The sequence below is a fragment of the Vulpes vulpes genome, chromosome 1, assembly GCF_048418805.1.
Source record: "Vulpes vulpes isolate BD-2025 chromosome 1, VulVul3, whole genome shotgun sequence".
NCBI classification, from domain to species: Eukaryota; Metazoa; Chordata; class Mammalia; order Carnivora; family Canidae; genus Vulpes; species Vulpes vulpes.
The window spans coordinates 133,603,167-133,631,026 of NC_132780.1; the positions used below are offsets into that span (position 1 = coordinate 133,603,167).

At 37.3% G+C, this 27,860-nt stretch overlaps 1 protein-coding gene across 7 annotated transcripts in view; it reads right to left on the bottom strand.

Annotated features, from left to right (window-relative positions):
• The window catches only part of FKBP5 (FKBP prolyl isomerase 5), a 107,142-nt gene that overhangs the window by 35,945 nt on the left and 43,337 nt on the right, over positions 1–27,860 (bottom strand). For 4 of the 7 annotated variants that reach the window (XM_072730827.1, XM_072730848.1, XM_072730855.1 and 1 more), the window contains 4 exons: positions 24,060–24,189; positions 20,185–20,329; positions 2,634–2,776; positions 1,514–1,628 (listed from right to left, as the gene is read on the bottom strand). In XM_072730827.1, coding sequence (XP_072586928.1) covers positions 1,514–1,628; positions 2,634–2,776; positions 20,185–20,329; positions 24,060–24,164 — 508 coding nt within the window. In that variant the 5' untranslated portion in view covers positions 24,165–24,189. The remainder of the gene's footprint in view (positions 1–1,513; positions 1,629–2,633; positions 2,777–20,184; positions 20,330–24,059; positions 24,190–27,860) is intronic. The other 3 variants (XM_072730833.1, XM_072730846.1, XM_025990803.2) reach the window with 1 other exon arrangement.

Below are 27,860 nucleotides of genomic sequence, written 5' to 3' on the forward strand. Positions count from 1 at the left end.
AAGGTGTAATGTAAAAGAAGATCTTGGGATCATCCATCTCCTAGTAGTTCTCTCCCAATGAGATACTTAGAAAGGCAAAAATAGGAAATTTTACAAAGCAGAACTTGGCAGATCCCACCTTAACCAAGGGACCAAGTTACTTGGGTCACCTGGGCTGCCCTGTATCAATTTCTTAACTGCTCAAAGATTGAATCTTTGAAAAGTGGTAATAACATAATCTTTGAAATGTAGCTGGGTTGCACTTGTTGCTTAAATTTCCACTATAGGGCAGCCCGGGTGGCTCAGCGGTTTAGTGCTGCCTTCGGCCCAGGGCCTGATCCTAGAGACCTGGGATTGAGTTCCGCGTCAGGCTCCCTGCATGGAGCCTGCTTCTCCCTCTGCCTGTGTCTCTGTCTCTCTCTCTCTCTGTGTCTCTCATGAATAAATAAAAAATCTTTAAAAAATTTTTCCACTATAATAATCAGGGCATTTTTCTAGGTATAGATAGAACAAAAATAGTATGGAATAAAATGGAATTTGTCCTAAGGATGCTTATAATTTAGTTGGGTAGACAAAAACAACAAACAACTGGAAAGGTATAAATTGCATAAAAGGCCCCATGAACGTTATCTTCTCAAAATTTAATAAAAGAAAAAAGCATCTTTGTTTTTTTTTTTTAAGCAAAACAGTCATGTGTCCACGCAGAAAGCATCTACCGAACACCAAATGCATGTAAGGTGATGCTGGAAACAAAAAGATGAAGAAAGATTCTGGTCCTCAAGGTGCATACTGGGGAAATGGGTAAACACTGATTACAGCATAAAGTGGCAAGTGATGTACATAATGGTATACAGAACAGGCTCTGGGAGGAACAGAGAGTGACCGGGTATCCCAGTCCTCGACAGTATCTCCTTACTCCCAACACAGCAAATAAAAACACGGAATAGCTTTAAGTCATCCAGTAAATGGCAAAGCAACCTGAACCCAGATTTCCTACACAGAATAGAATGAACACTATTATCAATTATGATCTAACTAAAATAAACTTTTTGACCTTGAGGAAAGCCAGTGAGATGGGTTTGAGAGCTCTGAAGGGCACTATAATCTAACTGCTCTGTTTAGAACTCTCTACTCTGTGCAATTTATACAACTTTCCTGAACTCATTTTCCTCATCTGAAGATAATAAATCTTATCTCGTAAGGTTATTTTAAGAAATAAATGAATAAATACGTAAGGCAGCTAACATAGTTGCTGGCACACCAAGGAGTCCATAGACTTGGGACTTGATGGATAAGATTACCTTTTCCTCACCTTCTGGGTCTGCAGAAGCTCGCACAGTACCTGGCATGGGCATGCTAGATAAATATTTACCAAATAAAGTCAGTATTAAATAAATGTTGAATTTAAAACTATTCTCAGGCTATATTCAATTGTTTATTGCTATAAATAGATTTTTAGAAAGAAACCTCCCTTTTCTCCCTATAAATGGAATCCAATTTTTAAGGACCAGTTCACTGTTACAGCGATACTTACTTTCTACTGTTGCTCCTTCATTTGGGTTTGAATATCCTTCTCCTTTCTGTTTGATTCTTCGGATAATGCCTCCATCTTCAAATAAATCTTCTCCTTTGAAATCAAGGAGCTCAATCTAGAAAGGAAAAAAAGGATTTGGCTGAGAAAAGACCAAACAGAGCCAATTTAACATACTTAAAAACAAGGGCAACCAATTCTCCTTTCATTTTACAAAATAAAACCCTTTTATATTTATCTATGTATCTCAGTTATTGGAAAAGTAGGAAAAAAAGAACACTGCACTTTCAATACCTGGAAAGAGCCTTCATGTAATGATAATGTCTAGGACTGCATCCTGTGGGATTGCGGTGCAAAGACAGACAGGAAACACTAGGAGAGCTGCCTTGTGGGCAAAAAGCCAGAGCTCCAAGGTGCTGGCCCAGAACTATTTTGTTGGACTCTAAAGGCCACCACCAAAAAAAAATAATAATAATAAAAAAAAAAATAAAAATAAAAATAAAGGCCACCACCTTTCCAGCCCAGATTCATGGAATTCCCTTTTTAAATGTAAAAATAAATCCTATGAATCAGGCTTATGGACAACTAAAGGTGTTTTTTTTTTACCTAATTATGATGTTTCAGGCATTTCCTCCCTTCATTTTTTAAGTCAGATCTTGACAAATATATATAATTCAACACAGGATGAATAACATTATCACCACCTACAGCTTCTAATGAAGAAGTGAGATCTGTGACAAACAGTAAGCCTGTATAACATGAAAATATCTTACAATGTGGTTTCAGTACATTTCAACACTTACCTCCCACATTTCCAACCTGTTTTCTTGTCAATTTTGGGTATGTTATACTCACACCACTGACCAGAACTTTTATTTCTCAAGCCTGGTGTCTTTTGTTTATTTGGATATAACTTTTCTGTGCCAGAAACACGTTTCTAAGAAAGCATTGGCACACACCCCTTGGGTTTGTGGGAAACAATTCAAGAAGCCAAGCTCCAAAATAAATAAGTCGGATCTGATCCTCAATAGCAAGCTTAGCTCCTTGTTCCACTGCCTGTTGCTTCAGAGCCAGCACTATAGTAGAACAGATGCTAACAAGGCAACATCACACACATACTTACCTCAAAAAAGAGAGTTGCATTCGAGGGAATTTTAGGGAGACTGCCAGCAGAGCCATATGCATATTCTGGTTTGCACAGTAAATGGCAGATCTCTCCTTTCTTCATGGTGGCCACCCCAATGTCCCATGCCTTGATAACTTGGCCTAAGAGAAAGAAAAGGTGGTTGAAAGCTGTAGGCCATATTTAAAAATACTTAACTGTCATAAGACACAAGTTCAAACGAATTTCCTATTCTCTTTACATTACACACTCAGGAAGTAGGAGCTACAGAAGAACCTTGTAAAAGCTACCAAGAAATAAACTGTGATTTATGAGGGTGATCAGAGAAGATTCCCTATTGAGAAGGATGAAAGTTGTTATCAGTTTCTTTTTTAATTAAAAAAAATTTTTTAAGATTTTTTATTTATTCATGAGAGACACAGAGAGAGAGAGAGACAGAGACACAGGCAGAGGGAGAAGCAGGCTCCATGCAGGGAGCCTGACGCAGAACTCGATCCCGGGTCTCCAGGATCAGGCCCTGGGCCGAAGGCAGCGCAAAACCGCTGAGCCACCTGGGCTGCCCTGTATCAATTTCTTAACTGCTCAAAGATTGAATCTTTGAAAAGTGGTAATAACATAATAACATAATCTTTGTAATGTAGCTGGGTTGCCCTTGTTGCTTAAATTTCCACTATAGGGCAGCCTGGATGGCTCAGCGGTTTAGCGCTGCCTTCAGCCCAGGGCCTGATCCTAGAGACCTGGGATTGAGTTCCGTGTCAGGCTCCCTGCATGGAGCCTGCTTCTCCCTCTGCCTGTGTCTCTGTCTCTCTCTCTCTCTGTGTCTCTCATGAATAAATACAAAATCTTTAAAAAATTTTTCCACTATAATAATCAGGGCATTTTTCTAGGTATAGATAGAACAAAAATAGTATGGAATAAAATGGAATTTGTCCTAAGGATGCTTATAATTTAGTTGGGTAGACAAAAACAACAAACAACTGGAAAGGTATAAATTGCATAAAAGGCCCCATGAACGATATCTTCTCAAAATTTAATAAAAGAAAAAAGCATCTTTGTTTTTTTTTTTTTTTTTTTTAAGCAAAACAGTCATGTGTCCTTTTGTCAAATCACAAGAACTACTGAACTCAGAATTTTTTTTTCCTACTTCCAGGAAACCAAAAGTTGACTTTACTACACAACTGTAGAAGTATATTAGCCTATATAGTTGAAATTATATCTTATAATAAGCAGTCTCAAATCCTTTGGGAAACAATAAAAATGTAGGTGACTTAAAGGGATAAAATACAAAAATGAGGTACTATGTCAATAAAAAACTTAAGGTCTGATTCAGGTAAACAATGAATCTCAATGGAAATGAATTTTGAAGAAAGCTGTTATCCTGAACTGAGAACGGGGTAGTAGGATATTAGAGAGTAAGGGGAACTCTATACCTAAGTAGGTAAGTAGGGATGCATTTAAGCATCTGCGACTTAGGACTACAGCTTGTCTTCATTAAGTATTACAATTTTTCAAAAGATCAGATACTTATTTTAGTTAAAAATCTGAAAGTTATATATGCCTATTATTAAAGCACACACAAGAGAGAAAGACATAAAGTGAAAGGGCATCCATTCCCTCCTTGTAAGAAGCCACTCTTATTCTTTTATATCTTTCTGGCGTATGCTGTCACATTTTATAAAAAATTTAAGACACAAATGACGGCATACTATACATTCAACTCAGCTTTTCATTTTACATATATCTTGGGGGCACCTGTGTGGCTCAGTCAGTTGGGCGGTCAACTCTTGGTTTCAGGTTAGGTCATGATCTCAGGGTTGGGCTCCACCACAGTGGGCACAGGGCTTGCTTAGGATTCTCTCTCTGTCCCTTCTCCCTGTTCACTCCACCCCCCAATAATATAGATCTTGATCTTTCTCCATCAGTAGAAAGGAGAATATGCATTTTAGAAGTTAAAAGTGCACCCTGTTTTAAGCTTAGACTACCTGAATTAAAATAACAAACCCTTACAAGTGATGTGCAAATCATTTAACCTCTGTGCCTCAGTTTCTTATCTGCAAAATGTGGATAATAATAGTGCCTGCCATATAGCTGTTATAAGAATTATTAGATAAAATGTCAAATGCATAGCATGGTGCCTGGGTTAATAAAGAACAGCCATCATAATTGGGGGTGCATGGTTGGCTCAGTCAGTAGAGCATGTGACTCTTCATCTTGGGGTTGAGTTCAAGCCTCGTATTGGGTATAGAGCCATCATTATCATCATAAATACAAACAGATCTACCTCATCCTACATGGTGGCATAATATCCCAGTCTCTCTCCTATTGAGAAACATATTAATAATGGTATTCTAAATAAGGATATTTTTTTTTAATTTTTTTTAAATTTTTTTTTTAATTTTTATTTATTTATGACAGTCAGAGAGAGAGAGAGAGAGGCAGAGACACAGGCAGAGGGAGAAGCAGGCTCCAGGCACCGGGAGCCCGATGTGGGATTCGATCCCAGGTCTCCAGGATCGCGCCCTGGGCCAAAGGCAGGCGCCAAACCGCTGCGCCACCCAGGGATCCCAAGGATATTTGTTCATATATGATTGTCTCCTTTGTTCTAGTATATTTGGAAGGTAAATTTCTAGAAATGCAAGGGTGATGTGTATTTTCAGTTTGATAGATATATTGTCCAATTGCCCTTCAAAAATGGCTACATCAATTTATATGCTTACACATGGGTCTACTGTGAAAACAGTCCAGAATCATCAGGCAAAATGTTAAATTTGTTGTTGACAGGTTGGCTTTCCTGTCACTTATTCTTTCCAAAGATTGCTAGGTTTTAGACTGGGCCCTTGAGAACATTTTTTTTTTTTTTTAAACTACCGACTCTGAAATTTTCAAGACATCTTCATGTTGTGGGGGTTACTACTGTACATTTGTTCAAGATAGTTAGTCAAGGGCAACCCCGGTGGCGCAGCGGTTTAGCGCCGCCTGCAGCCCAGGGTGTGATCCTGAAGACCCTGGATGGAGTCCCATGTGAGGCTCTCTGCATGGAGCCTGCTTCTCCCTCTGCCTGTGTCTCTGCCTCTCTCGCTCTCTTTCTCTGTGTCTCTATGAATAAATAAATAAATAAATAAATAAATAAATAAATAAATAAATAAAATCTTAAAAAGAAACAAAAAACAAATATTCTCTCTCCAAAATGCTCTCTGAAAAAATAAATCTTGTTAAATATTAATAAATAAATCATGCTAAAAAAAAAAGATAGTCAATTACTGAGGAACAAAGATCTAGCTATTAAGAATACAAAGGTGGCCATCCCCTTCTTCCTTCCAAGGATCATGCAATGTAGTATGGCTAGTGGAAGAGAAAGATACATGTGCTGTTTTTGTTTTAAGCAAAGCATGGTAAACCCTAACACAGAGTATAAAAAAGGGGGCTTTGGCTTTTGCTTTTGGGTGGGGGTTGGAGCAATCAGAAAAAGCTTGATTCACAGATAAGATCTACACTAGGCCTTAGGGGTCAGAAACATTAGCCTGTCAATTAAATCCACAGGACCCTCAACCTAAAAAAGATCATGCCTGTGCCTTTGCTTTTTTTTCTCATTTGAGAACATGAAGCTTCTTTTTCATTGAGCTCCCAATACCGAATGAAACACACTGAGCAAAGAGCCAGAGTGGTATGAACAAAGGCATTTAATTCTAAAATTGCCAACCCAGGGACTCTTAAAAAGTATTTCTCCTTTGATGTGATGAGTACCAGGTGTTGTATGGAAGGGTTGAATCACTAAATTGTATAGTTGAAACTAGTATTATACTGTATGTTAACTAACTGGAATTTAAGTAAAATATTTTTAAAAAGAAAAAAAAAAAGAACCTCCCCCTGATCAAAAAAAAATACAAAACAAAAAATACTAAATATATACTCATCATGGAATACCTGGAAAGTATAGAAAAGCACAGAGAATAAAATTTAAAACCTTGGATATCCCAACATCGGGCATAAACTGTTAATTTCCTGGTTCATTTCCTTCCAAATTATACATGTACACTTTGCATTTAATATTTTTACATCCACATTCTTAAAATTCTGGCCACATTTGGTTTTGTGATCTGCTCTTTACATTTCACACTGTATGAGCATTTTTCTTGTTAAAAGACAGTATCTGAAAAATGACCTTTAATAATTATATACTATTTCATCTTTTGATTATAATTTCATCACTTCCATTAATAAACACTTCGGTTCTTTCTTTTTTTTTACTATTATAAAGTTTTTTTTTTATTTTATTTACTTATTCATGATAGAGAGAGAGAGAGAGAGAGAGAGAGAGAGGCAGAGACACAGGCAGAGGGAGAAGCAGGCTCCATACAGGGAGCCCGACATGGGACTCGATCCCTGGTCTCTAAGATCACGACCTGGGCTGAAGGTGGCGCTAAACCGCTGAGCCACCCGGGCTGCCCTATTATAAAGTTTTGATGAATAATTTTGCACCTAAAAAACAAAAAACAAAACAAAAATTTTGCACCTAAATCTTCATGTATTTTTTTTTTCCTCCACAGTAAAAACCTCTTACCTGACAATCAGAACTATAGTGGGTGGGTTAATTTAAAATGTTGCTTCAAGTGAGGAATCAAAAACGAACATATACATACCTCAAATGTTTTATACCTTAAAACATATCAAAGTATATTAATTCAATAATCTTTGTCACAAGCCCAACTCCTTGTCTGTGAGTGTGGCTCTGGTGATAAAGAGTTCCACACCAACCTTACTGTATACATCATACTTATGATGTATCATTTCAATCTACAATGTGGGTTTCTTTCAAGTAGACTGGAAATCAGAAAATACTTGTAAAGCAATCAGCACAAAGAACGCTTCTGGTAAAAAACGTGTTCTGAATGGCTTACTTGTTTTCGTCTTTTACCCACTCCTAATTTAAGAGCAATTTTTTTTAAAAGAGCAATTTAAAAATGTTTTTAGCAATTCATCTTAGTAATGTCTTTCTAAAAATGTTCAAGTTTTCATAGAAATAATTCCTCTTTGTTTCTACATTAAGGGTTTTATGTACGATCTAATTAAATTCTAGAATTACAAAAAAGTACAGTGGACATGAACACGTTTCAGCTGATTCTTAGAGTCTGAGGCAGAAAAAAGCAGCCCCTAACATTTGGAACTACTTGACACTGACAGCTAGGCCTTTATGATGTCTGAAGCAGGCCTGGGGGAAGGTAGGGCATGCTATTCTCCCATTGGACATAAACAATCTCACAAAACATCAACATCAGCCAAGGTCATTGTGAGACCATGAAAAAGTGAGACAAAACAAAAACACTTCAAAATTTTGTCTGAACAAAAAATAAGGTCATTGTGCAACCTACAAAATACCAAACATCCCCCTCTCCTGGCTGACAGGAGTGACTGCTGCTTCTCCAGCAGGTGTAACTTTAGTCTCTTATCTATTCAGCCTTCCTCTTAGGTAATATTTACTAAGATACCCAAAGAATCAGCTCACATCCTAACAATATCCCATCCAGAGCAAAGACCCTCTTCCCTAAACCCTTCCCCAAATCACCTAATACAAGCCCAAATCCTATAATAAATCCTTTTGGACACTCTTAGTGAAATACCCCACAATTCCTATGTTCATTTTCCCTCCCTACAGTGAGTAATAAACCCAACTTGTTCAATGACAGCCCTGTTCTGTGGCTGGAGGGCATTGACAAGGCCCACTTAAACTGGCTGAAGCAGAGTGTAGCACCACACCACAGAACAGGAAACCACCAGTATCACTCAACATATTTGCAAACAGAATGAAGAGCATCATCAGTCTGGAATTGGTTAAGCAAGCTTCTACCATACTTCCTTAGGTTCAATTCCTAGAAGGAAAATTATAGGGTCGAAGTATAAACATTTTTAAGATTCGTAATCTTTAGGATCTTTTGATCTTTAGGATCATAATTATATACACCAAGAATATAGAATTTATCCTTACACTTGATCTGGACTTCAATTATATTAGCTCAAAAACAATTTATCAATTTCAGAGTCCTATTTCATTTGTAACAATATCTGAAATGAAAAAATATATTGAAACAAATGTATAATGTAGTTATCCCTAAGCTCAAATGCTTTCTATATAGTATCTGACTATAGGCAGTTGGAAAAGTTTAAAAGTATACAAAAAGCCCAGTATAAAGGCAACGAACTGTACTATTTTCTTCCTTCTGCAAAGTGTAATCAAAGAATACATTTTAAAATATAAAATTTTGGGTCACGTGGGTGGCTCAGTAAGTATGTGACTCTTGATTTCAGCTCAGGTCACAATCTCAAAGTTGTGAGACTGAGCCCCATGTCAGGCATCATCAGGCTTTGGACTGGATGTGGAGCCAGCTTGGGATTCTCTCTCTCCCTCTCTAAAACAAACAAACAAAAAACCATAAAATTGGGGCACCTGGGTGGCTCAGTTAAGTAAGCATCTGCCTTTGGCTCAGGTCATGATCCCAGGATCCTGGGATGGAGACCTGCATCAGGCTCCCTGGTCAGTGGGGAGCCTGTTTCTCCCTCCTCCCTCTGCCTCTGCCTGCCACTCCCCTTACTTGTGCTCTGTCAAATAAATAAATAAAATATTTTTTAAAAACTCATAAAATTTTATAGGTTCAATGTAGGTTCATCAATTTTAACAAGTGTATCACTCTGATGGGGTGTGTTGTAAAGGGGAGAGGGAAGGCTATGCAAGTGTGAGGATGGGGAGTATATGGGAAATCTGTACCTTCTGTTCAATTTTACTGTGCACCTAAGAGTACTCTAAAATTAAGGTCTATTGAAAAATATATCAACACATTTTAATGAAAGCAACCTAAGTGTCCATCGATAGATGAATGGATAAAGATGTAGATAAAGATGGATATATACGCATACACACAATGGAATGTTAATCATAAAAAAGAATGAATTCTTGCCATTTGCAACAATATGGATGATCTAGAAGATGCAATGCTAAGTCAAAAAAGTCTGTCAGCAGGGCACCTGGGTGGCTCAGTTGGTTAAGCATCTGATTCTTGATTTTGGCTCAGGTCATGATCTCACAGTTGTGGGATCGAGCCCCATGATGGGTTCTGCAGTGGGTGTGGAGCCTGCTTAAGATTCTCTCTCTCTGCCCCACCCCTCCCCCTCTCTAAAAAAGAAAAAAGACACCGTATGATTTCACTTATATGTGGAATTTAAGAAATAAAACAAGTGAACAAAGGAAAAAGACAATAAAAAACCCCCAGACTCTTGAATATAGAGAACTGGTAGTTCTAGGAGGGAGGTGGATGGGTGTATAGGGTAAAATAGGTGAAGGGGATTAAGAGTACACTTATCACAAGGAGCACTGAATGTATGGAATTGCTGAATCACTATATTGTATACCTGACACTAATACTGTAAGTTAATAATACTGGAATTTAAATAAATAGATTTATAAAATAAAGGGAAAGAATTTTAAATCATGTAACACATTTTAATAAAATATAACATTTTAATTTAATCATAGAATACTTTCAAACTATAGTGACCACTTTAGAACATTTAAAATTTTTAAAAATTGTGGTAAAATACATATAAAATTTACCATCATGACCATTTTTAAGTGTACAGATCAGTACTGTTAAGTATATTCACATTGTTGTACAACCAGTCTCTACGACTTTTTCATCTTCCAACATTAAAACTCTACCCATTGAACAACTTCCCATTTCCTCCCTGCCCCAAGTCCCTGGCAAGATTTTCATTCTACTATTTCTGTGAATTTGATTACTCTAGATTCATCTAGATATAAGAGGAATCATATAGTATTTGTCTTTTTTCCACCAGATATTCTACACCCAATGTGGGGCTCGAACTCACAACCCTGAGGTCGAGTCACACACTCTACCCACTGAGCCAGCAAGGTACCCCCTATAGTGTTTGTTTTTCCATGACTGGCTTTTCTTAGTGTATCCTCAAATTTCATTAGTGATGTCACATGTGTCACAGTGCCCTCTTTTTTTTTTAAGGCTGAATAATATTCCTCTGTGAGCGAGTGTATGACAATTTATCCATTCAGCTAGAGATAAACACTTGGGTGGCTTCCAGCTTTTGGCTATAATGAATAATTCTGATAACAAACCTGAGCATACACCTATCTCTTTGAAACACTGCTCTCACTTCTTTTGGGAACATATCCAGAAGTAAAATTGCTGAGTCATAGGGTAACTCTATGTTTAATTTTTTGAGGAAATGTTATACTATTTTCCATCATGGCTGTACCATTTTACATTTCTACACAAGGATTTCAATTTCTCCATAGCCTTGCCAACACTTGTTATTTTCTTACTTTTTTAGAAAAAGATTTTATTTATTATTCATGAGAGACACAGAGAGGGGGGTGGGAGCAGAGACACCTGCAGAGACAGAAGCAGGCTCCATGCAGGGAGTCCGATGCAGGACTTGATTCCGGGACTCCAGGATCATTGGCACGCCCTGAGCCAATGGCAGGCACTAAACTGCTGAGCCACCCAGGGATCCCCTTTTCTTACCTTTTTTGACAGCAGCTATCCTGATGGGTGTGAGGTGATCTCACTTCATTTTTTTTTTAAAGATTTTATTTAAAAAAAAAAAATAAAGATTTTATTTATTTATTCATGAGAGACACAGAGAGAGAGGCAGAGACGCAGGCAGAGGGAGAAGCAGGCTACCTGCGGGGAATGTGATGCAGGACTCGATCCCAGGACCCCAGGATCATGCCCTGAGCCAAAGGCAGACACTCAACCACTGAGCCACCCAGGTATCCCTCCCACTGCAGTTTTTATTTACATTTCCCTAATGAATGGTGAAGTTAAGCATCTTTTCATATGCTAGTAAGCCATTTATATATCTTTGGAGAAATGTCTAGGTTCATTGCCCATTTTATAATGTTTATTTGGGGTTTTTCCCTGTTGTTGAATTATAAGAGTTCAATATGTATTCTGGATATTAACTCTTTGTCAGAAATAGGATTTGCAAACAATCTTTCATTCTGTAGGTTGCCTTTTCACTCTGTTATTGTATCCTTTGAAGCAGTTTTAGATTTTGATGTCCAATTTATGTATTTTTTACTTTTGTGGCTATTGCTTTTGGTGTCACATCCAAAAAATCATTGCCAAATACAATTTCATGAAGCTTTTCCTCCAAGTTTTCTTCTAAAAAAATATAGTTTTAGGTCTTGTGTTTAGGTCTTTGATCCATATTTTAATTTGTATATATGGTGTAAAGGGTACAACTTCACTCTTTTGTGAGTATCCAGCTTCCCCAAACATCATTCATTGAGAAGACTGTTCTTTCTCTACTGATCGGTCCATAAAACATTTAAAGGTATGCATTTGAAATATGAGCATACTTAAAGTACTATAGGATGGAAGATATATGGTATTATACAGAAAAACACTTTTTCATATGGGAATAGGAAAGAAGGACAAAAAAGATAAAATGTTTTCATTGTAAAAGGGTTTTCTTTCAAAACATAAAAGGTGATAAACACTTAAATATAAGGCTAGTCACTAGCAAGTTTCAGATAATTATCTGATAATCTCTCTCATAAACAAATAAAATCTTTAAAAATATATAAATAAATAAAAATAAACTTTTCAAAATAGGAATCCAACCTGTAATATCAAGCATATAACAGCAAATATTTTTTTAACTTTTTTAAAATTTATTTATGATAGTCACACACACACACACACACACACAGAGGCACAGACACAGGCAGAGGGAGAAGCAGGCTCCATGCACCGGGAGCCCGACGTGGGACTCAATCCCGGGTCTCCAGGATTGCGCCCTGGGCCAAAGGCAGGCACCAAACTGCTGCGCCACCCAGGGACCCCAAATATTTTGCTTTTGATAAACCTATTAACTCTATCATTCTTGTAAGAAAAGTACCTGTTGTACAGCAGGCACTCAGTGAATTCTGCTGGACCAGAAAAAATAAAGTTATTTTTTGTACCTGGTTTGAGCTAGTTTTAAGCCTTAAGATCTAATATAACTCTGAAGAGATTGCTTGAGTTTGAATCCTGGCCCTACCACTTTATTGTATAACTTTGGGCTAATTACTTCATCTCCCTGTATCATAATTTCCTCATATGTAAACAAAAAAACAGAACCAAATGAAAATAAAAATGATTAATTATGGTAGGTACCTAAACCATAATAAAATATATATATTAGCAAAGTGGATTTCATCAAAATTAAAAACTTGTGTTCCTTTAAAGACCAATTAAAATGAAAAGGCAAGCCAAACACTGTGAGAACATAGTTGGAAAATCTGATAAAGTGCTTGTTGTGTTGAGCACAACTAACTGATTTTTTTTAAATAATAAAAAATAACAGATACTTCACAAAAGAAAATATATAAATGCCCACTAGGTGCAGGAAAAGATACCCTCAATATCACTAGTTAACAGGGAAATACAAATGACCAAAATGAGATACCATTTCATGCCCATTAGAATGACTAAAGTTAAAAAGACTGACCATACTAAGGACTGGCAAGGGTATGAGAAACTTAAACTCTCATGTACTGCTGGTGCAAATGCAAAATGGTATGGCAATGTCTTATAAACATACATCTACTATGTCACAAGCAAGTCCGTTCTCAGGCATTTACTCAAAACACATGAAAACATATACCCACACAAAGACATGAATGTGAATGTTCATAAAAACATTGTTTCATAATAGCCCCAAACTCCAATGTCGAATTTCTGAATGCATGAACAAATTGTGCTATTTCTATACTGTGGAATACTACTTGGCAATTCAACATTCATGAATCTCAAAATCATTATGTAAGTGAAAGAGGTAAAAATACCAAAAATGACATATGAAATTCTAGATAAGGCAAACTATAATAACAGAAACCAGATTGGTGACTGCATGGGCCCCAAGGTCCAGGAAGGACAGAGACTGCAAAAGAACATGAGAAAACTTTTCAGGGTGAGGAAATTGGTCTATATTGATGGCTGGTAGTAGTTACAGAAGTATTACCAAATTCACCAAGCTTTACCTTTCTTAGAGGGGTAAATCTTACTACAGGCAAATGCCACCTCAATTTTAAAAAACTCAAAAATTCTTAGAACAAATGTTAATATGACTGTCACCTAACAGATACTAAATAGATTGTATAAAGAATCCAAAAAATAATAATAGGCTTGGTGTGACAATAAATGGTGCTGGGAAAATTGGACATCCACATGCAGAAGAATGAAACTAGACCATTCTCTTACACCACACATAAAGATAAACTCAAAATGGATGAAAGATCTAAATGTGAGACCAAAAAATATATATATATATATGTGAGACAAGATTCCATCAAAATCCTAGAGGAGAACACAGGCAACACCCTTTTTGAACTTGGCCACAGCAACTTCTTGCAAGATACATCCATGAAGGCAAGAGAAACAAAAGCAAAATTGAATTATTGGGACTTCATCAAGATAAGGAGCTTCTGCACAGCAAAAGAAACAGTCAACAAAACTAAAAGACAACCTACAGAATGGGAGAAGATATTTGCAAATGACATATCAGATAAAGGGAGAGTATCCAAGATCTATAAAGAACTTATTAAACTCAACAGCAAAGAAACAAACAATCCAATCATGAAATGAGCAAAAGACACGAACAGAAATTTCACAAAGACATAGACACGGACAACAAGCACATGAGAAAATGCTCCGCATCACTGGCCATCAGGGAAATACAAACCAAAACCACAATGAGATACCACCTAACACCAGTGAGAATGGTGAAAATTAACAAGAAACAACAAATGTTGGAGAGGATGTGGAGAAAGCGGAACCCTCTTGCACTGTTGGTGGGAATGTGAACTGGTGCAGCCACTCTGGAAAACTGTGTGGAGGTTCCTCAAAGAGTTCCAAATAGATCTGCCCTATGACCCAGCAATTGCACTGCTGGAGATTTACCCCAAAGATACAGATGCAGTGACACGCTGGGACACCTGCACCCCGATGTTTATAGCAGCAATGTCCACAATAGCCAAACTGTGGAAGGAGCCTCGATGTCTACTGAAAGATGAATGGATAAAGAAGATGTGGTCTATGCACACAATGGAATATTACTCAGCCATTTGAAATGACAAATACCCACCATTTGCTTCGATGTGGATGGAACTGGAGGGTATTTTGCTGAGTGAAATAAGTCAATCGGAAAAGGACAAACATTATATGGTCTCATTCATTTGGAGAATATAAAAATTAGTGAAAGGGAATAAAGGGAAAGGAGAGAAAATGAGTGAAAATATCAGTGAGGGTGACAAAACATGAGACATACCTAACTCTGGGAAACGAACAAGGTGTAGTGGAAAGGGAGGTGGGTGGGGGGTTGGGGTGACTGGGTGATGGGCACTGAGGGAGGCACTTGGCGGGATGAGCACTGGGTGTTACGCTAAATGTTGGCAAATTGGACCGCAATAAAAAATTTTTTTTAAATAGGCTTGGTGTGAGGATTTTTTTTTAAATTTTTTAATTTATTTATGATAGTCACACAGAGAGAGAGAGAGAGAGAGAGAGAGAGAGAGAGAGAGAGAGGCAGAGACATAGGCAGAGGGAGAAGCAGGCTCCATGCACCGGGAGCCCGACGTGGGATTCGATCCCGGGTCTCCAGGATTGCGCCCTGGGCCAAAGGCAGGCGCCAAACCGCTGCGCCACCCAGGGATCCCTGGGGTGAGGATTTAATGAGATAATGCACATAAGGCCCTTAGTCTGGCATTACAAGCACTTAAAAAGTATTAGCTATTAGTCTTTCAACATATATTTTTTTCCTCTTACTCTAATATGCTCATTAGCATAATGCAGCACAGAAGATTATATTAATGTTATAGGCAGATTGTTGATATTACTTCATTATAGTTTTTTTTTTTTACTTCATTATTGCTTAATCTCAGTAGTAAGAGTATAGGTATGTGGAGAATCCAAAATGATGGGTTTCTTTGTTTCACTTCTCAAATCTGGGGAAAGAATATAACAGTTAGGATTTTTATCTTAATAATTCCCAATCATGTTTGTCACATACCAAGAACACCCAAAACAACTTCATTGAAGTAGCCCTCTATAAGAAATCATCAGACCTTGATAAGGGTAGTTAGGGGAGGAGCAAAGCCTTGGTGTGCTTGGATTTACTTTGAAGAACTGAAAGAAAGAATTCTTTCATCCACCAAATCTATCCCTTCCCAATTTTATTGATAATATATTTGTTGGAGGGAGGCGGGGAGGGAGAAAAACCAGAACTTCTACTACGGAAGTATATTGGAGAATCCTGAGTCCTTATTTTGACTTCTTCTTTTTTTTTTTTTTTTTTTTTTGTCAGTGTGCTATACCCTCCACCATGGTGTTTCTCCCATTCTCTCTCTCTCTTTTTTTTTTAATAAATTTTTTTTTATTGGTGTTCAATTTACCAACATACAGAATAACACCCAGTGCTCATCCCATCAAGTGATTTTGACTTCTTTTAAAATGAGTTATGAACACAGTTCTAGGAATTCAGAACATGTAAGATTTATTTATTTATTATTTTGTTTTTAAAGATTTATCTATTTATTCATGAGAGACAGAGAGAGAGAGAGAGAAAGAGGCAAAGACACAGGCAGAGGGAGAAGCAGGTTCCTCACAGGAGTCCAATGCGGGAGTTGATCCCGGATTCCAGGATCACAACCTGAGCCGAAGGCAGCCACCCAACTGCTGAGCTACCCAGGCGTCCCAGAACATGTAAGATTTAGTTAAAAAAACTAAAAAAAAAAAAAAAAAAAAAAGAGAGAGAGAGAGAGAAAGAAAACTCAAGAAAGGAAACCATCATCTCTTCATTCTAATTTGTGTAACATATTCTTAAGTGGTAATAATCAGTTGTCTTATTCAGTTTTTGTCTTTCCAGATTTCCTGAGGCTAAAAATGATGGTAAAGCATTATTTCAAAAAGTCTGTATACAGGAATAGTAAGCAGAGTTAGGACCCAAGCTGCTACAGCACAGTTTTTGCCATTCCACTAGAAAGCCAGTCAATAATCCTAATGCTATAACAACAGTAATAAACATGTGAGTGCTTACTATGTGCTAAGCAATGGCGTGCAGTATCTTATACTCTTCAATATACAATAGTATATACTATCATTATCATGATTTTACAAACAATGGAGGTAGGGCACAGAGTTTAAAAGATGGTACAGAAAGAAAGACACATATACACACAACTCAGGTAAAGCTCAAATATATATGGATGTACATATATATGGTGTGTGTATTTTTATGGCAATTTTCTACAGATAAACTGTCATAACTCTATTTTAAATACAAAAGTCACAACAGAATCCCCAAATTAGTGTGACTTTCCACTGAAATATTTCTATTTATTCCCTTGGTAGAGGTGCAATACAAGAGATCAAGAGAGCTCAATATAAAATCATTTATATTACTTTTCTTCATTTTGATCAAAATCTTAGGAAACAGAAAAGACTCATTCATCATAGGGTGGAGAAAATGGGAGTGTAAGTTCTCAGCAATTTTTTTTCTTAACAATTCATAAGTCTTACAAAGACAGCTGCTGAAAGAAGGCATCTTATTTTAAATCCATCAACTTCTTCAAGACAGAAATTCAAAGGGTAGAGTAAGGGTTTGGGGGGCGGGGCAGTGGGAACAAAGATGTCTAAGATTTCTGATTGAGGCCATTTACTCTGAGGTCATCTAAATTAAATACTGATGCCACACTCATGCTGTTGGCCCTGAAGGTTCACATCGCTAAATCAACAAAAAAGAGACAAATTCTAATTTAACTGTCAGTCATCATCTGCTTTATCAAGAAAGAATTTGTATTTGATTTTGATTTGTATTGTATTGAGACACAAAGATTAATCTCACAGGAACCACTGATTCACTAAAGGCCCAAAGGAGAAGGGAACAGTGGCAGAGCCAAGTACCAGAGCTTGCAAAGAGTACAGCTGGACAGGAAGCAGAAGTCACCCCGACATATGCCTGAGAGTACCAGGAAAGGCAGCATAGAAGAGAGGCAGAAAAGAGCTTAATTCCACAGTTCCTCACTTGCTATTTCCTTTCCCAGATCCATGCTTAACTAACAATTCATCTAAGATAGTAAAATGAGGAAAAAAAAAAAAAAGGGATGATAGTCAATACGGAGCCACAGTGGTAGACAGGGGGATTACTCCTTTTCTCCCACACTTAACCTGGGAATAAACTAGAAATCTGTTATATCTGTAGCAGATAAGAATTAAAAAAGATTGGTAATTCAGCCACTACCTTTCAATAAGCCATATGGCCCACAAAGTTCCATTTGATGTATAGGCTATTACTGTCCTTACAAGACTTTAAAAAAAAAAAAAAAACCCACTAAATTAACTAACGCTATTTAAAAGCATTTGAAAATAAATCAGTATTTTTTTCTAATTAATTAGTTTAAATCACATTTAAGACTTGAAAATAGGGCAGCCTGGGTGGCTCAGCGGTTTAGCCTGCCTTTGGCCCAGGGCGTGATCCTGGAGTCCCAAGATCGAGCCCTGCGTCGGGCTCCCTGCATGGAGCTTGCTTCTCCCTCTGCCTGTGTCTCTGCCTCTCTCTCTCTTTCTTTCTGTGTCTCTCATGAGTAAATAAGTAAAATCTTTAAAAAAAAAAAAAAGACTTGAAAATAGTGGTTTTCCAATCTTTTTTCCTCAAGACCTCCTTTACATCTTAAAAACTGAGGACCCCAAGGAGCTATTATCTATTTACTGGTATTTACCACATTAAAAATTAAAGAAAAGTTATTTACCAATTCACTGAAAAATAGTAATAACCTCATTATATGTTAACACAACTTTTTATGAAAAGTATAATTTTAAAAAATTTATTAGTGAGAACAGCATTTTATAAATGTAAAATGTGTCCAACTTAATAAAAGACAACCAGGTTCTCATACCTACTTTTGCATTCATCTGTTCCAAATCTGGTTTAACTCTACAGAAAAAATCCAAACCCACAAAAATAGATAGTTGGAAAAGATGGGAGTACTTTAACAGCCTTTTCAGATAATTATGAATATAATCATCTCATATGGCATCAAAGTTGGACAAGTGCACAAGCTGCAATGTGTAATCTGAAAGCATATCAATGAATTTTTCATGTCATATTACATTAAAATCCACTGGTCTAGCTTGCACAATGAATGGATCTTTTAGTCACGAGTGATTTTGTAACAGCTTGTGTTGGGAAAATATTGATTCACTAAGTTAGACAGATCTTCCAAATGTTAACACATTTCATCATATAATATTTTATTTTTTTATAACAAATTATTTTTTATTGGTGTTCAATTTGCCAACATACAGAATAATACCCAGTGCTCATCCCGTTAAGTGCCCCCCTCAGTGCCCGTCACCCATTCACTCCCACCCCCCGCCCTCCTCCCCTTCCACCACCCCTAGTTCATTTCCCAGAGTTAGGAGTCTTCATGTTCTGTTTCCCTTTCTGATATTTCCTACCCATTTCTTCTCCCTTCCCTTCTATTCCCTTTCACTATTATTTATATTCCCCAAATGAATGACATCATATAATATTTTAAAAATCACATTCGTTGATATCCACTGATCTCATCAGAAGTCTTTTAAGTTTGAGGAAGTTGTCAGGCTCCCAGTGGCAGATACAAATTTCCCAAAACTGTAATTTTTATTTGAAAACTCAATGGTAAGACATACTGTCAGTTGTCTTCCTTGAAGTGACATGCTCACTTCATTCATTTTTTAAAATTTTTATTTATTAGTTAATGAGAGACACAGAGAGAGAGAGGCAGAGACACAGGCAGAGGGAGAAGTAGGCTCCACGCAAGAAGCCCGATATGGGACTCGAACCCACATCTCCAGGATCACACCCTGGGCTGAAGGCGGCACTAAACCACTGAGCCACCGGGGCTGCCCCATTTCATTCATTTTTAAGAAAGTATCTGCCAAATACTAAATAATCAAGTCTAAACAACAACAGTTTGCCCTTTTAAAGAAAAATGATTATTATTAAAAAAATGCACTCAAGTTAAGTGCACAGGTACTTCGTGAGATAACCAGTACACTCGGGTATGCAAAAGTGCTCCATGTGTGCTTCCCCATCTGTCATAAAACAGCAAAACAATGTGAAACTCAAGGATCAGGATTTAATAAAATCAGTATTTTTTATGCTTTGTCGAGGACACCAAGTGAAACTGGCTTCCTTTCTGATCCTTATTTACACAGTGCATAAAGGCAGCGAAGCATATACGATTGCTGGCATAGTCTGGTGCCACTGCCTAGATTTTCACCAGGGCATCAGCAGCCTTTACCACTGCAGCTTGTGCACCTTCAGTAGACTTTACTGCCAACACTGTAAACAGATAAACAACATCTTAGTTTTATTATAAAAACAGTCTTGACATTATGGACCTCCTAAAAATCTACCAGCTCCTCTGATCCACTAGCTCCTATGTAATATAAATGGCAATAAATCCAAGCAAAACACAACTCCAAAAATACCCTCTTACCTTTGCCAAGACTAAAGACAAATGGTTCATTTCGATCATGACTGGAATCAAACTTCTTTCCATTTGACAATTTCCCTTTGTAATGGACATAAACTTTGTCTCCAATCATTGGTGTTTCCTCACTATTCCCCACTCTTTTGACAATCTAGAAAAGACAAACATCAAGAAAATGGAGCTGATTTTATTCTGATCAGAGAATAAAAAGGATGCACAATCCATTCCACTTTACCTAGACAGATTTACTAATAATTACCTGTCCTTCCTAAAGGCCTCCCCGCTAGTTCTCTTAATAACCCTCACTGTTAGAAAATCGTCCTATGCTACTCTCAATCTTTAATGCTATATTTAATTTTACTGCCAATCACACTATTCCCTCAAAATAACATAATAATATAACCCCAGAGGGCAGCCTGGGTGGCTCAGCAGTTTAGCGCCGCCTTCAGCCCAGGGTGTGAACCTGGAGACCCGAGATCCAGTCCCACATCGGGCTCCCTGCATGGAGCCTGCTTCTCCCTCTGCCTGTGTCTCTGCCTCTCTCTCTGTCTCAGTGTTTCTCATGAATGGATAAATAAAATCTTAAAAAAAATAATAATAAAGTTTTTTTTAATTAAAATAAAAAAATAATATAACCCAAGAGATCCTGCCTCATGCTTTGACACTAAAATCTCTCAAAACACAGAGCTAGTTCATATACAAACTGAATTAGACCAAAAAGATTAGACTTTCAAAAACATTCAAAAAGAAGTCGAAAGCAAACTTACAAAGGTGAGATTTTATTTACTTCCACCCTTTGCTAAAAACTTTACCTTTTGACTAGATTCCACTAGTTTGGTTTAATTTCAAAAAGCTCAATTTCCTGGTATAACAGGTTATACTTCTTATTATGTGAGGAATATTTACTGTGAAAAAAAAACAGTATCACTGCATAGTTTGATATGATACTGAATAGCTTGTTTTCTAGTAAAGCAAATGCCAAAAAAGCTCCAGGATGAAAAATAGCTAGCTGTCATAAAATCCAGTATGTTTATTTTTTTCTTGGCAGAGCAGACTACTAATGCAGTTGGTCAGTTCTGGGAAAAGAATATCAAATCCAGGCATGTAGTGGCATAATTTATTCTGTCAATCACCTATGCCAAATTAATCATTTTTATTAGATAACAGAGGATGGTAGCTAATGTCCAAGAAACATCATTTTAGGGGAAGAGTCTGAATTTTTATACAAAGAATTCAGTTATTCACTCCTAAATTCCTTAAGATGTATCCTCCCAGCCCCACCCTCATATCACCACATAAACACTGTAAACTTATATTCTACAATTTTCTAGTTCAAAAGTCCAGACATTCTTTAAAGGAAAAGAATCATTATCACAATTCCACCAAAAACCTGTTAGAACTAATCATTAATGAATTCAGTAAAGCAGGAGGATACAAAATCAACACACAGAAATCAGCTGTGTTTCTACACACTCATAACAGGGAAATATCTGAAAAAGAAATAACGAAAACAATCGAGAAATACAAGTCAAACCCACAAGATACTACCTCATCTGTTAGAATGGCTAGGATCAAAAAGACAAGAAATAACAAGTATTAGTGAGGTTTTGGAGAAAAGAGAATACTCATGCACTGTTGGTGGGAATGTAAGTTAGTGAAGCCACTGTGGAAAACAGTGTGACCATTCCTCAAAAAATTAAAAACAGGACTACCATACAATCCAGCAATTCCACTTCTGGGTATTTCTCTGAGGAAAATGAAAACACTAGCTCACGAAGACATATGTACCTCCTATGTTCAGTGCAACATTATGTACAATAGCTAAGCTATGGAAATAACCTAAGTGTCCACAGAGAAACGAATGGATGAAGAAAATGTAGTATGTATATTATATACACAGTGAAATGTTGATCCAGCCATAAAAAAAGAATAAAATCTTGCCATCGTGACATGAATGGACCTTGAGAGTATTATGCTAAGTGACAGAAAATCCTGTATGATCTCATTTATATGTGGAATCTAAAAAAGCTGACCTCACAAAAACAGAGAGTAGAAGGTTAGTTGTTAGGGGCTCTAGACTGGGAAAAATGGGAAGACATGAAGAGTTACTTTAAGTAGATGCTTTAAGGATACAATCTAGTCTTGATTCAGCTCCACAATGTAATTTTATTACTTTTATAGTAATAAAAGACATGACTACAGATGAGGCACTCTGCTAAATGCTTTATATAATCTCAATAACTATATGAGGTGGGTAGTATTATTCCAATTCTACAAATGAGGAAATTTCACCACAGAGAGCTTAACTAAAAATGCCCTAGGTCATATAATTAGTAGACCTATTTAATCTTAACCAAAAGCCCCATGGTGCTAGACAGGGATAAATTATAGGATTTAAAAGGCTTAGGATCTCAAAATGTTTCTTACAAACCTAAAAATCTTATCGGATTTACTCCCTGGAATAATATAGGGCTGGAGGCAGATTGGGGGCTATGTTCTCTGTATGGGTGCATGGAAAAGATGAAAGAGAAGGACTTAACCAGAGCAGGGAGATGCCGAGGACAGCCTGCAGATATCTATGGTCTCTAGAAGCATCCTGGAGTTCAGGATAGGTAATTCATACAGGTTAAGAAGCCCTATGGAAAAAGACAGCTGTATATAACTCTAAGACATAAAACCCCTATTTCCAGAGTTGAAAGTCTCCAAAATTTGGCTTTGCATGTACGTAGCAAGCTAACAGTAAAACGTATATTCAGAAGACTCAGGCACAGGAAGAAAGCTTTCACATAAGCAAGATTAGACAAACTAAAAAATTCCCATTTGCTGCTGCTGACACAAGGAAATATTGAAACTCAGCTTAGTGATGATATTTAGAACGTGTAAGATAATCTTTTCAGCAAGAAAAAAAAAACTATACAAACTTGTATGAGTAACAACAGTGTAGGAGAAATAATGACCTAATATGACTAAAATCATTTAACCTCTCTCATCTCCACTTTATTTACTTACCTGGAATACCAATATATACCTTCCATAAATAAAATGGAAAGTTCAAGAGGTGCTCTGATTGCCCCACAAGACCATTGTGAGACACAAATAAAAACACACATGTAGATGTGATTAATTATAGAGTGAAAAAGATATAGTGTGTTTTAATGAGGAAAGCTAATTCAAAGGTAAGATATATTCTCTGATGAAATCTCAAAAAATACCTTCACTGCACAAATAACAATTTGCATGTGAAAAAAATCCCTTTGAACTTTAGCAAGTTACCTTTTTCTTTTTCCTCTAATTCTTTTGAATTGTCACCAATTAGCTTTAATATACTGAAATATTATGTTAAAATAATAACCCATGTGTACGCTCTGAGAACTGGGAGACAGAGCCTTCTAGAGTCACACATAACTTGGATCTGGACCCCATTCATTTACCCGGCTGGGCCTCAGTCTCACCATCTATAATTTGGGATTTTTTTTAAAGATTTTTTATTTATTTATTCATGAGAGACACAAAGAGAGAGAGAGAGAGAGAGAGAGAGAGAGAGGCAGAGACACAGGCAGAGAGAGAAGCAGGATCCATGTAGGGAGCCTGATGTGGGACTCAATCCCAGGACCCCAGGATCATGCCCTGGGCCAAAGGCAGGCGCTAAACCACTGAGCCACCCAGGGATCCCTCCATTTTTAAAATATAATTTGGGATTAAAACAAACCTCAAGTCATGAAGATGAAATGAAAAATGGTTGTATTGTTTAACACTTAGGTAAGCCTCAATAAACATTATCGACCTCCACCTTCCAGCCAAAAGAAAAAAAGAAAGATTTTTATAAATTATCCTTCCAGACAGCAAATTTCCCTGCAAGTCATTCATCCTTGTAACCTCACCTTTAATACTCCTCTATCTTTTTTTGAGGTGATATCCTCTCCACGTTCAGCCACAGCTGCTGCTGGGTTTTCTCCACTGTTCTTGGCACCTTCATCAGTAGTCATCGTCTTTTATAAGCAAGAAAACCTGCTAAGAAGAAACATATTTTAACTTAGAAAAATAGCACTGCTTTGGAACATCTGAAAGTGCCCCTACATATGTATGGGCTTTCCCTGATCTAAGATTTACATAGGGCCAATAAAGTTAAATGCTGAAAATGAAAGCAAAAACACTTGTCATGAGCATGTACTGATGTCATGTGGTATGTACATAAAACACCATGCAACTCTTTAATTTCCCATCCAGCACTGGTTCCAAACTAGAGAGCAGTACAAGTCAGGTTTGGTAGTGATTATATTCCTTAACATGATTACACACCGAGAAGTAGTACTTTAGAACTCTGAAAATGTCTTTTTCCTATAGTCATATTTTTGACAGAGAATTAAGAACTTATCAAGCGATCTGATTTTTAAGATGACAATATACAGGGGTACTTGGCTAGCTCAGTAGTTAAGCATCCAACTCGATTTCAGCTCAGGTCGTGATCTCATGGATCATGGGATCAAGTCCCACATCAGGCTCCACGCTCAGTGGGGAATCTGCTGGAAGATCCTTTCCCTCTGCCCCTCCCACCACTTGTGCACACTCACCCTATCACTTTCTCTCTCAAAAATAAATAAATCTTTTTTCCCTTTTAATGGCAATATAGCATAGGGGTAAACAGAACAGGCTTTAGAAGCTGACAGACCCCAGTCCAAGTCTTAGCTCCAGCAATATCTGTCCAACACCTGCAAACTTAATCTCGCTGAGCCTCAATTTCACATCTGTAAAAGGAATGGAGTACATTGTTCATGGAGTTACTGTGAGGCATTAATGAGACAATGTATGTGAAGAGATTAGCACAGAATCATAACTTAAAATTTTAAGTATTTATCATGCTTATTATGGGTCCTCTTTGGAGCTACATTTTTTTATCTCCTGCTAAAAGCATCTACAGAATGAGGTTCTTCCCTAGCATGGCAGTTGAGGCCCTTCACAATCTGATCCTAACTTATCTTTCACAGGTCTAGCTTCCACCACTTTCTTTTACTTTCTTTCATGCAGCTCATGCTCGAGCCAAACAAGAGTAATTCCTAGCTAAAGCAAAGCCCACTGCTTTCCCATCTCCATGCTTTTGGCCTCTCATCTTCCTCTCCAAACACTCCTCCCTCTTCAATTCTTCCTTCATCATACCAATCCTGACCCTATACTTGGAAGTTGTTTGCACTTTTCTGTGCTATCATATATTTATAAGAAGACACACTGGATGGATTTAAAAGAAACCTTGAGAGCAAGGGCCATGTTTTGTTCATATTGAGATCCTCTAGAATGCCTCCACCTCTCAGACTGCTAAAACGAAAAGAGCAAGCAATTTGGAGCTCCTTACAAGATGTTGGCTATCTCTAACTTTTCGAAGCCTTTTCTCCCACCTATGTAATTGGAATAATATCTGCTTTCACAGGGTGATCTTCTGGATTAAATGGTATAACGTGTATTTCTAGAAGTATACATTCTGAAGTGGGCTCTTACTATCAGTCACCCAAATGACAGGCACTTTTTCATGCACGCAAACCAAACCAATGGGCCAATCAAACAAAACACAGCTCACTGTCTGCTGCCATGATTAATTCTACACTGCTCTCCTGGTTGAGCAGGGAAAGTCAAGAATGAATCACTTCTATAGCTATTCCCTATTAGACTAATAATGAATAAAGCTCCCCTAAAGTCAATATGGAATAATAGTACACTGCAGTGTTTTAAACTCATTTCCAATTGACCTAAATTTATTTCAGTGTCAACAAAGACACAAATCAAATTCTGCTGTGCCCAAAAATCTTCAAAGAGAACACCAAAAACCAGGGGCTAAGCCCCTTTGCTTTATTTTCTAGTACAGTTTATACCAAACACAAAAGATCCAACTGCTTGGCTCAGGATAAGGGAGAGGCCAGAACAAAGCATTCTCAAACAAACAACAACAGAAATTAAGTACCCAGCTGTATGTGATGCTAGGCTAGATAATTAGGAAAATTACATGAACAGGGTTGGTTCCAAGCTTCTAATAGCCTACTGCTTTTAACAGATTTCTCTAATGCATGGGTACTTGTAGAAGGCACCTAAAACAGAGGGGAAAAGATCTTTTAAATATCTGGGGAGTCATGAATCATATTCCTGGAAAAACACATTTACAGAAAGAATTTCATAAACTGACTTCATAGATAAACTGACATCCATCAGTAGATCCCTGGCAAAACCCTGAATTAAATCAATGAGCAAATTAAAATAACCAGATTGAAGGTTATTAGGGAGTAGGACAACCACAAAGTCTCAAAGTATGAACCTACAGATTATTTAATAAAGGAAAAACACTTTCCAATAAAGTGATCTGAGAGGTACCCTTAGCATAAGTGGTTTGCATCACCAAACTGTGCATCATCAAAGTAACACAAACAGCTATCACCGTGCCTCCTGATGTGATGTAATGGGAAGTAGACATATAGTATTCCCACCAAAAGTATTTATTTAACCTGAAACTAATCAAGAAGAAGACAAAATCAGTTGTGGAATGTTGTATGAGGCAATTGGCCTAGATGCCTCAAAATGTTGTTATGAAAGATCCTTCACCCCAAAAAAGATAAGGGCCTGTCCTATTTAAAGGAGACTAAAAGACGCCTGGGTGGCTCGGTGGTTGAGCATCTGTCTTAGGCTCAGGTCATGATCCCAGGCTCCTGGGATCAAGTTCTGCATTGGGCTCCCCTTGGGGAAATTGCTTCTCTCTCTCCTGTGTCTCTCACAAATAAATAAACAAGATCTTCAAAAAAAAAATAATAAATAAAGGAAACTAAAGAGATACAACAACCTTGGGTGCTGGGTTAGGGGAATGAAAGTGTTATAAAAGTACATTTTGGGGAGAATTAGAAAAACTTGGAAAAATAAGACTGTACATTAGATTATTATTACTTTACAACATTAACTTTCTGAAGTGTGATACAGTATTGTGGTCTTATGTTGAATAAGATCTTCATTCTCAGGAGACACAACCTGAACTATTTAGGGGGTGAGGTGTCATGATGGCTGCTACTTACTTTCAAATCATTTAAGAGAGTGTGTGTGTGTGTGTGAGCACAACTACCAAAAAAAAACTAAAAGTTTTGAGAAAGTATTATCACACATCCAAAGACAATGCCTTTCTTTTTAATGCTCGCCAATTGAGGATCAGCTACATTTTTAAATGAAAATATTACCAATCAAAAAACATTTTCCTGGGGCGCCCAGGTGGCTCAGACAGTTAAGCATCTGACTTGATCTCAGCTTAAGTCCTGATCTCAGGCTCTTGCATCAGGCTCCTGCCTCAGGCTAAGTTGGCTTGAGATTCTGTCCCCTGCGCCCCTCTCCATTCCCACCCCAGTGCTGCTTACAAGCATCTCTCTATCAAATAAACAAATGAATCTTTTTTTTAAAAGAAGTATTTTCTTTTGGTTCTAACCCTACCCTTTGTAATTAACAGCGTGCTAAAATTCAATAAATAGAGAACTTCTAAGTTGAGTTACCTTTATAAGTCTCATTTGTTAAAGGAATTGGCTTTAACACTTCAAGGGATGCAAGTAATCTCACACAATAATTCTGAGTAGTATGGAGTCCATACGAAAAGGATAGCACAAGTAATTGAAACACAATAATAAAAAAACAACAAAATGTTTTCAACTTTCAAAGGCAGTTAAATC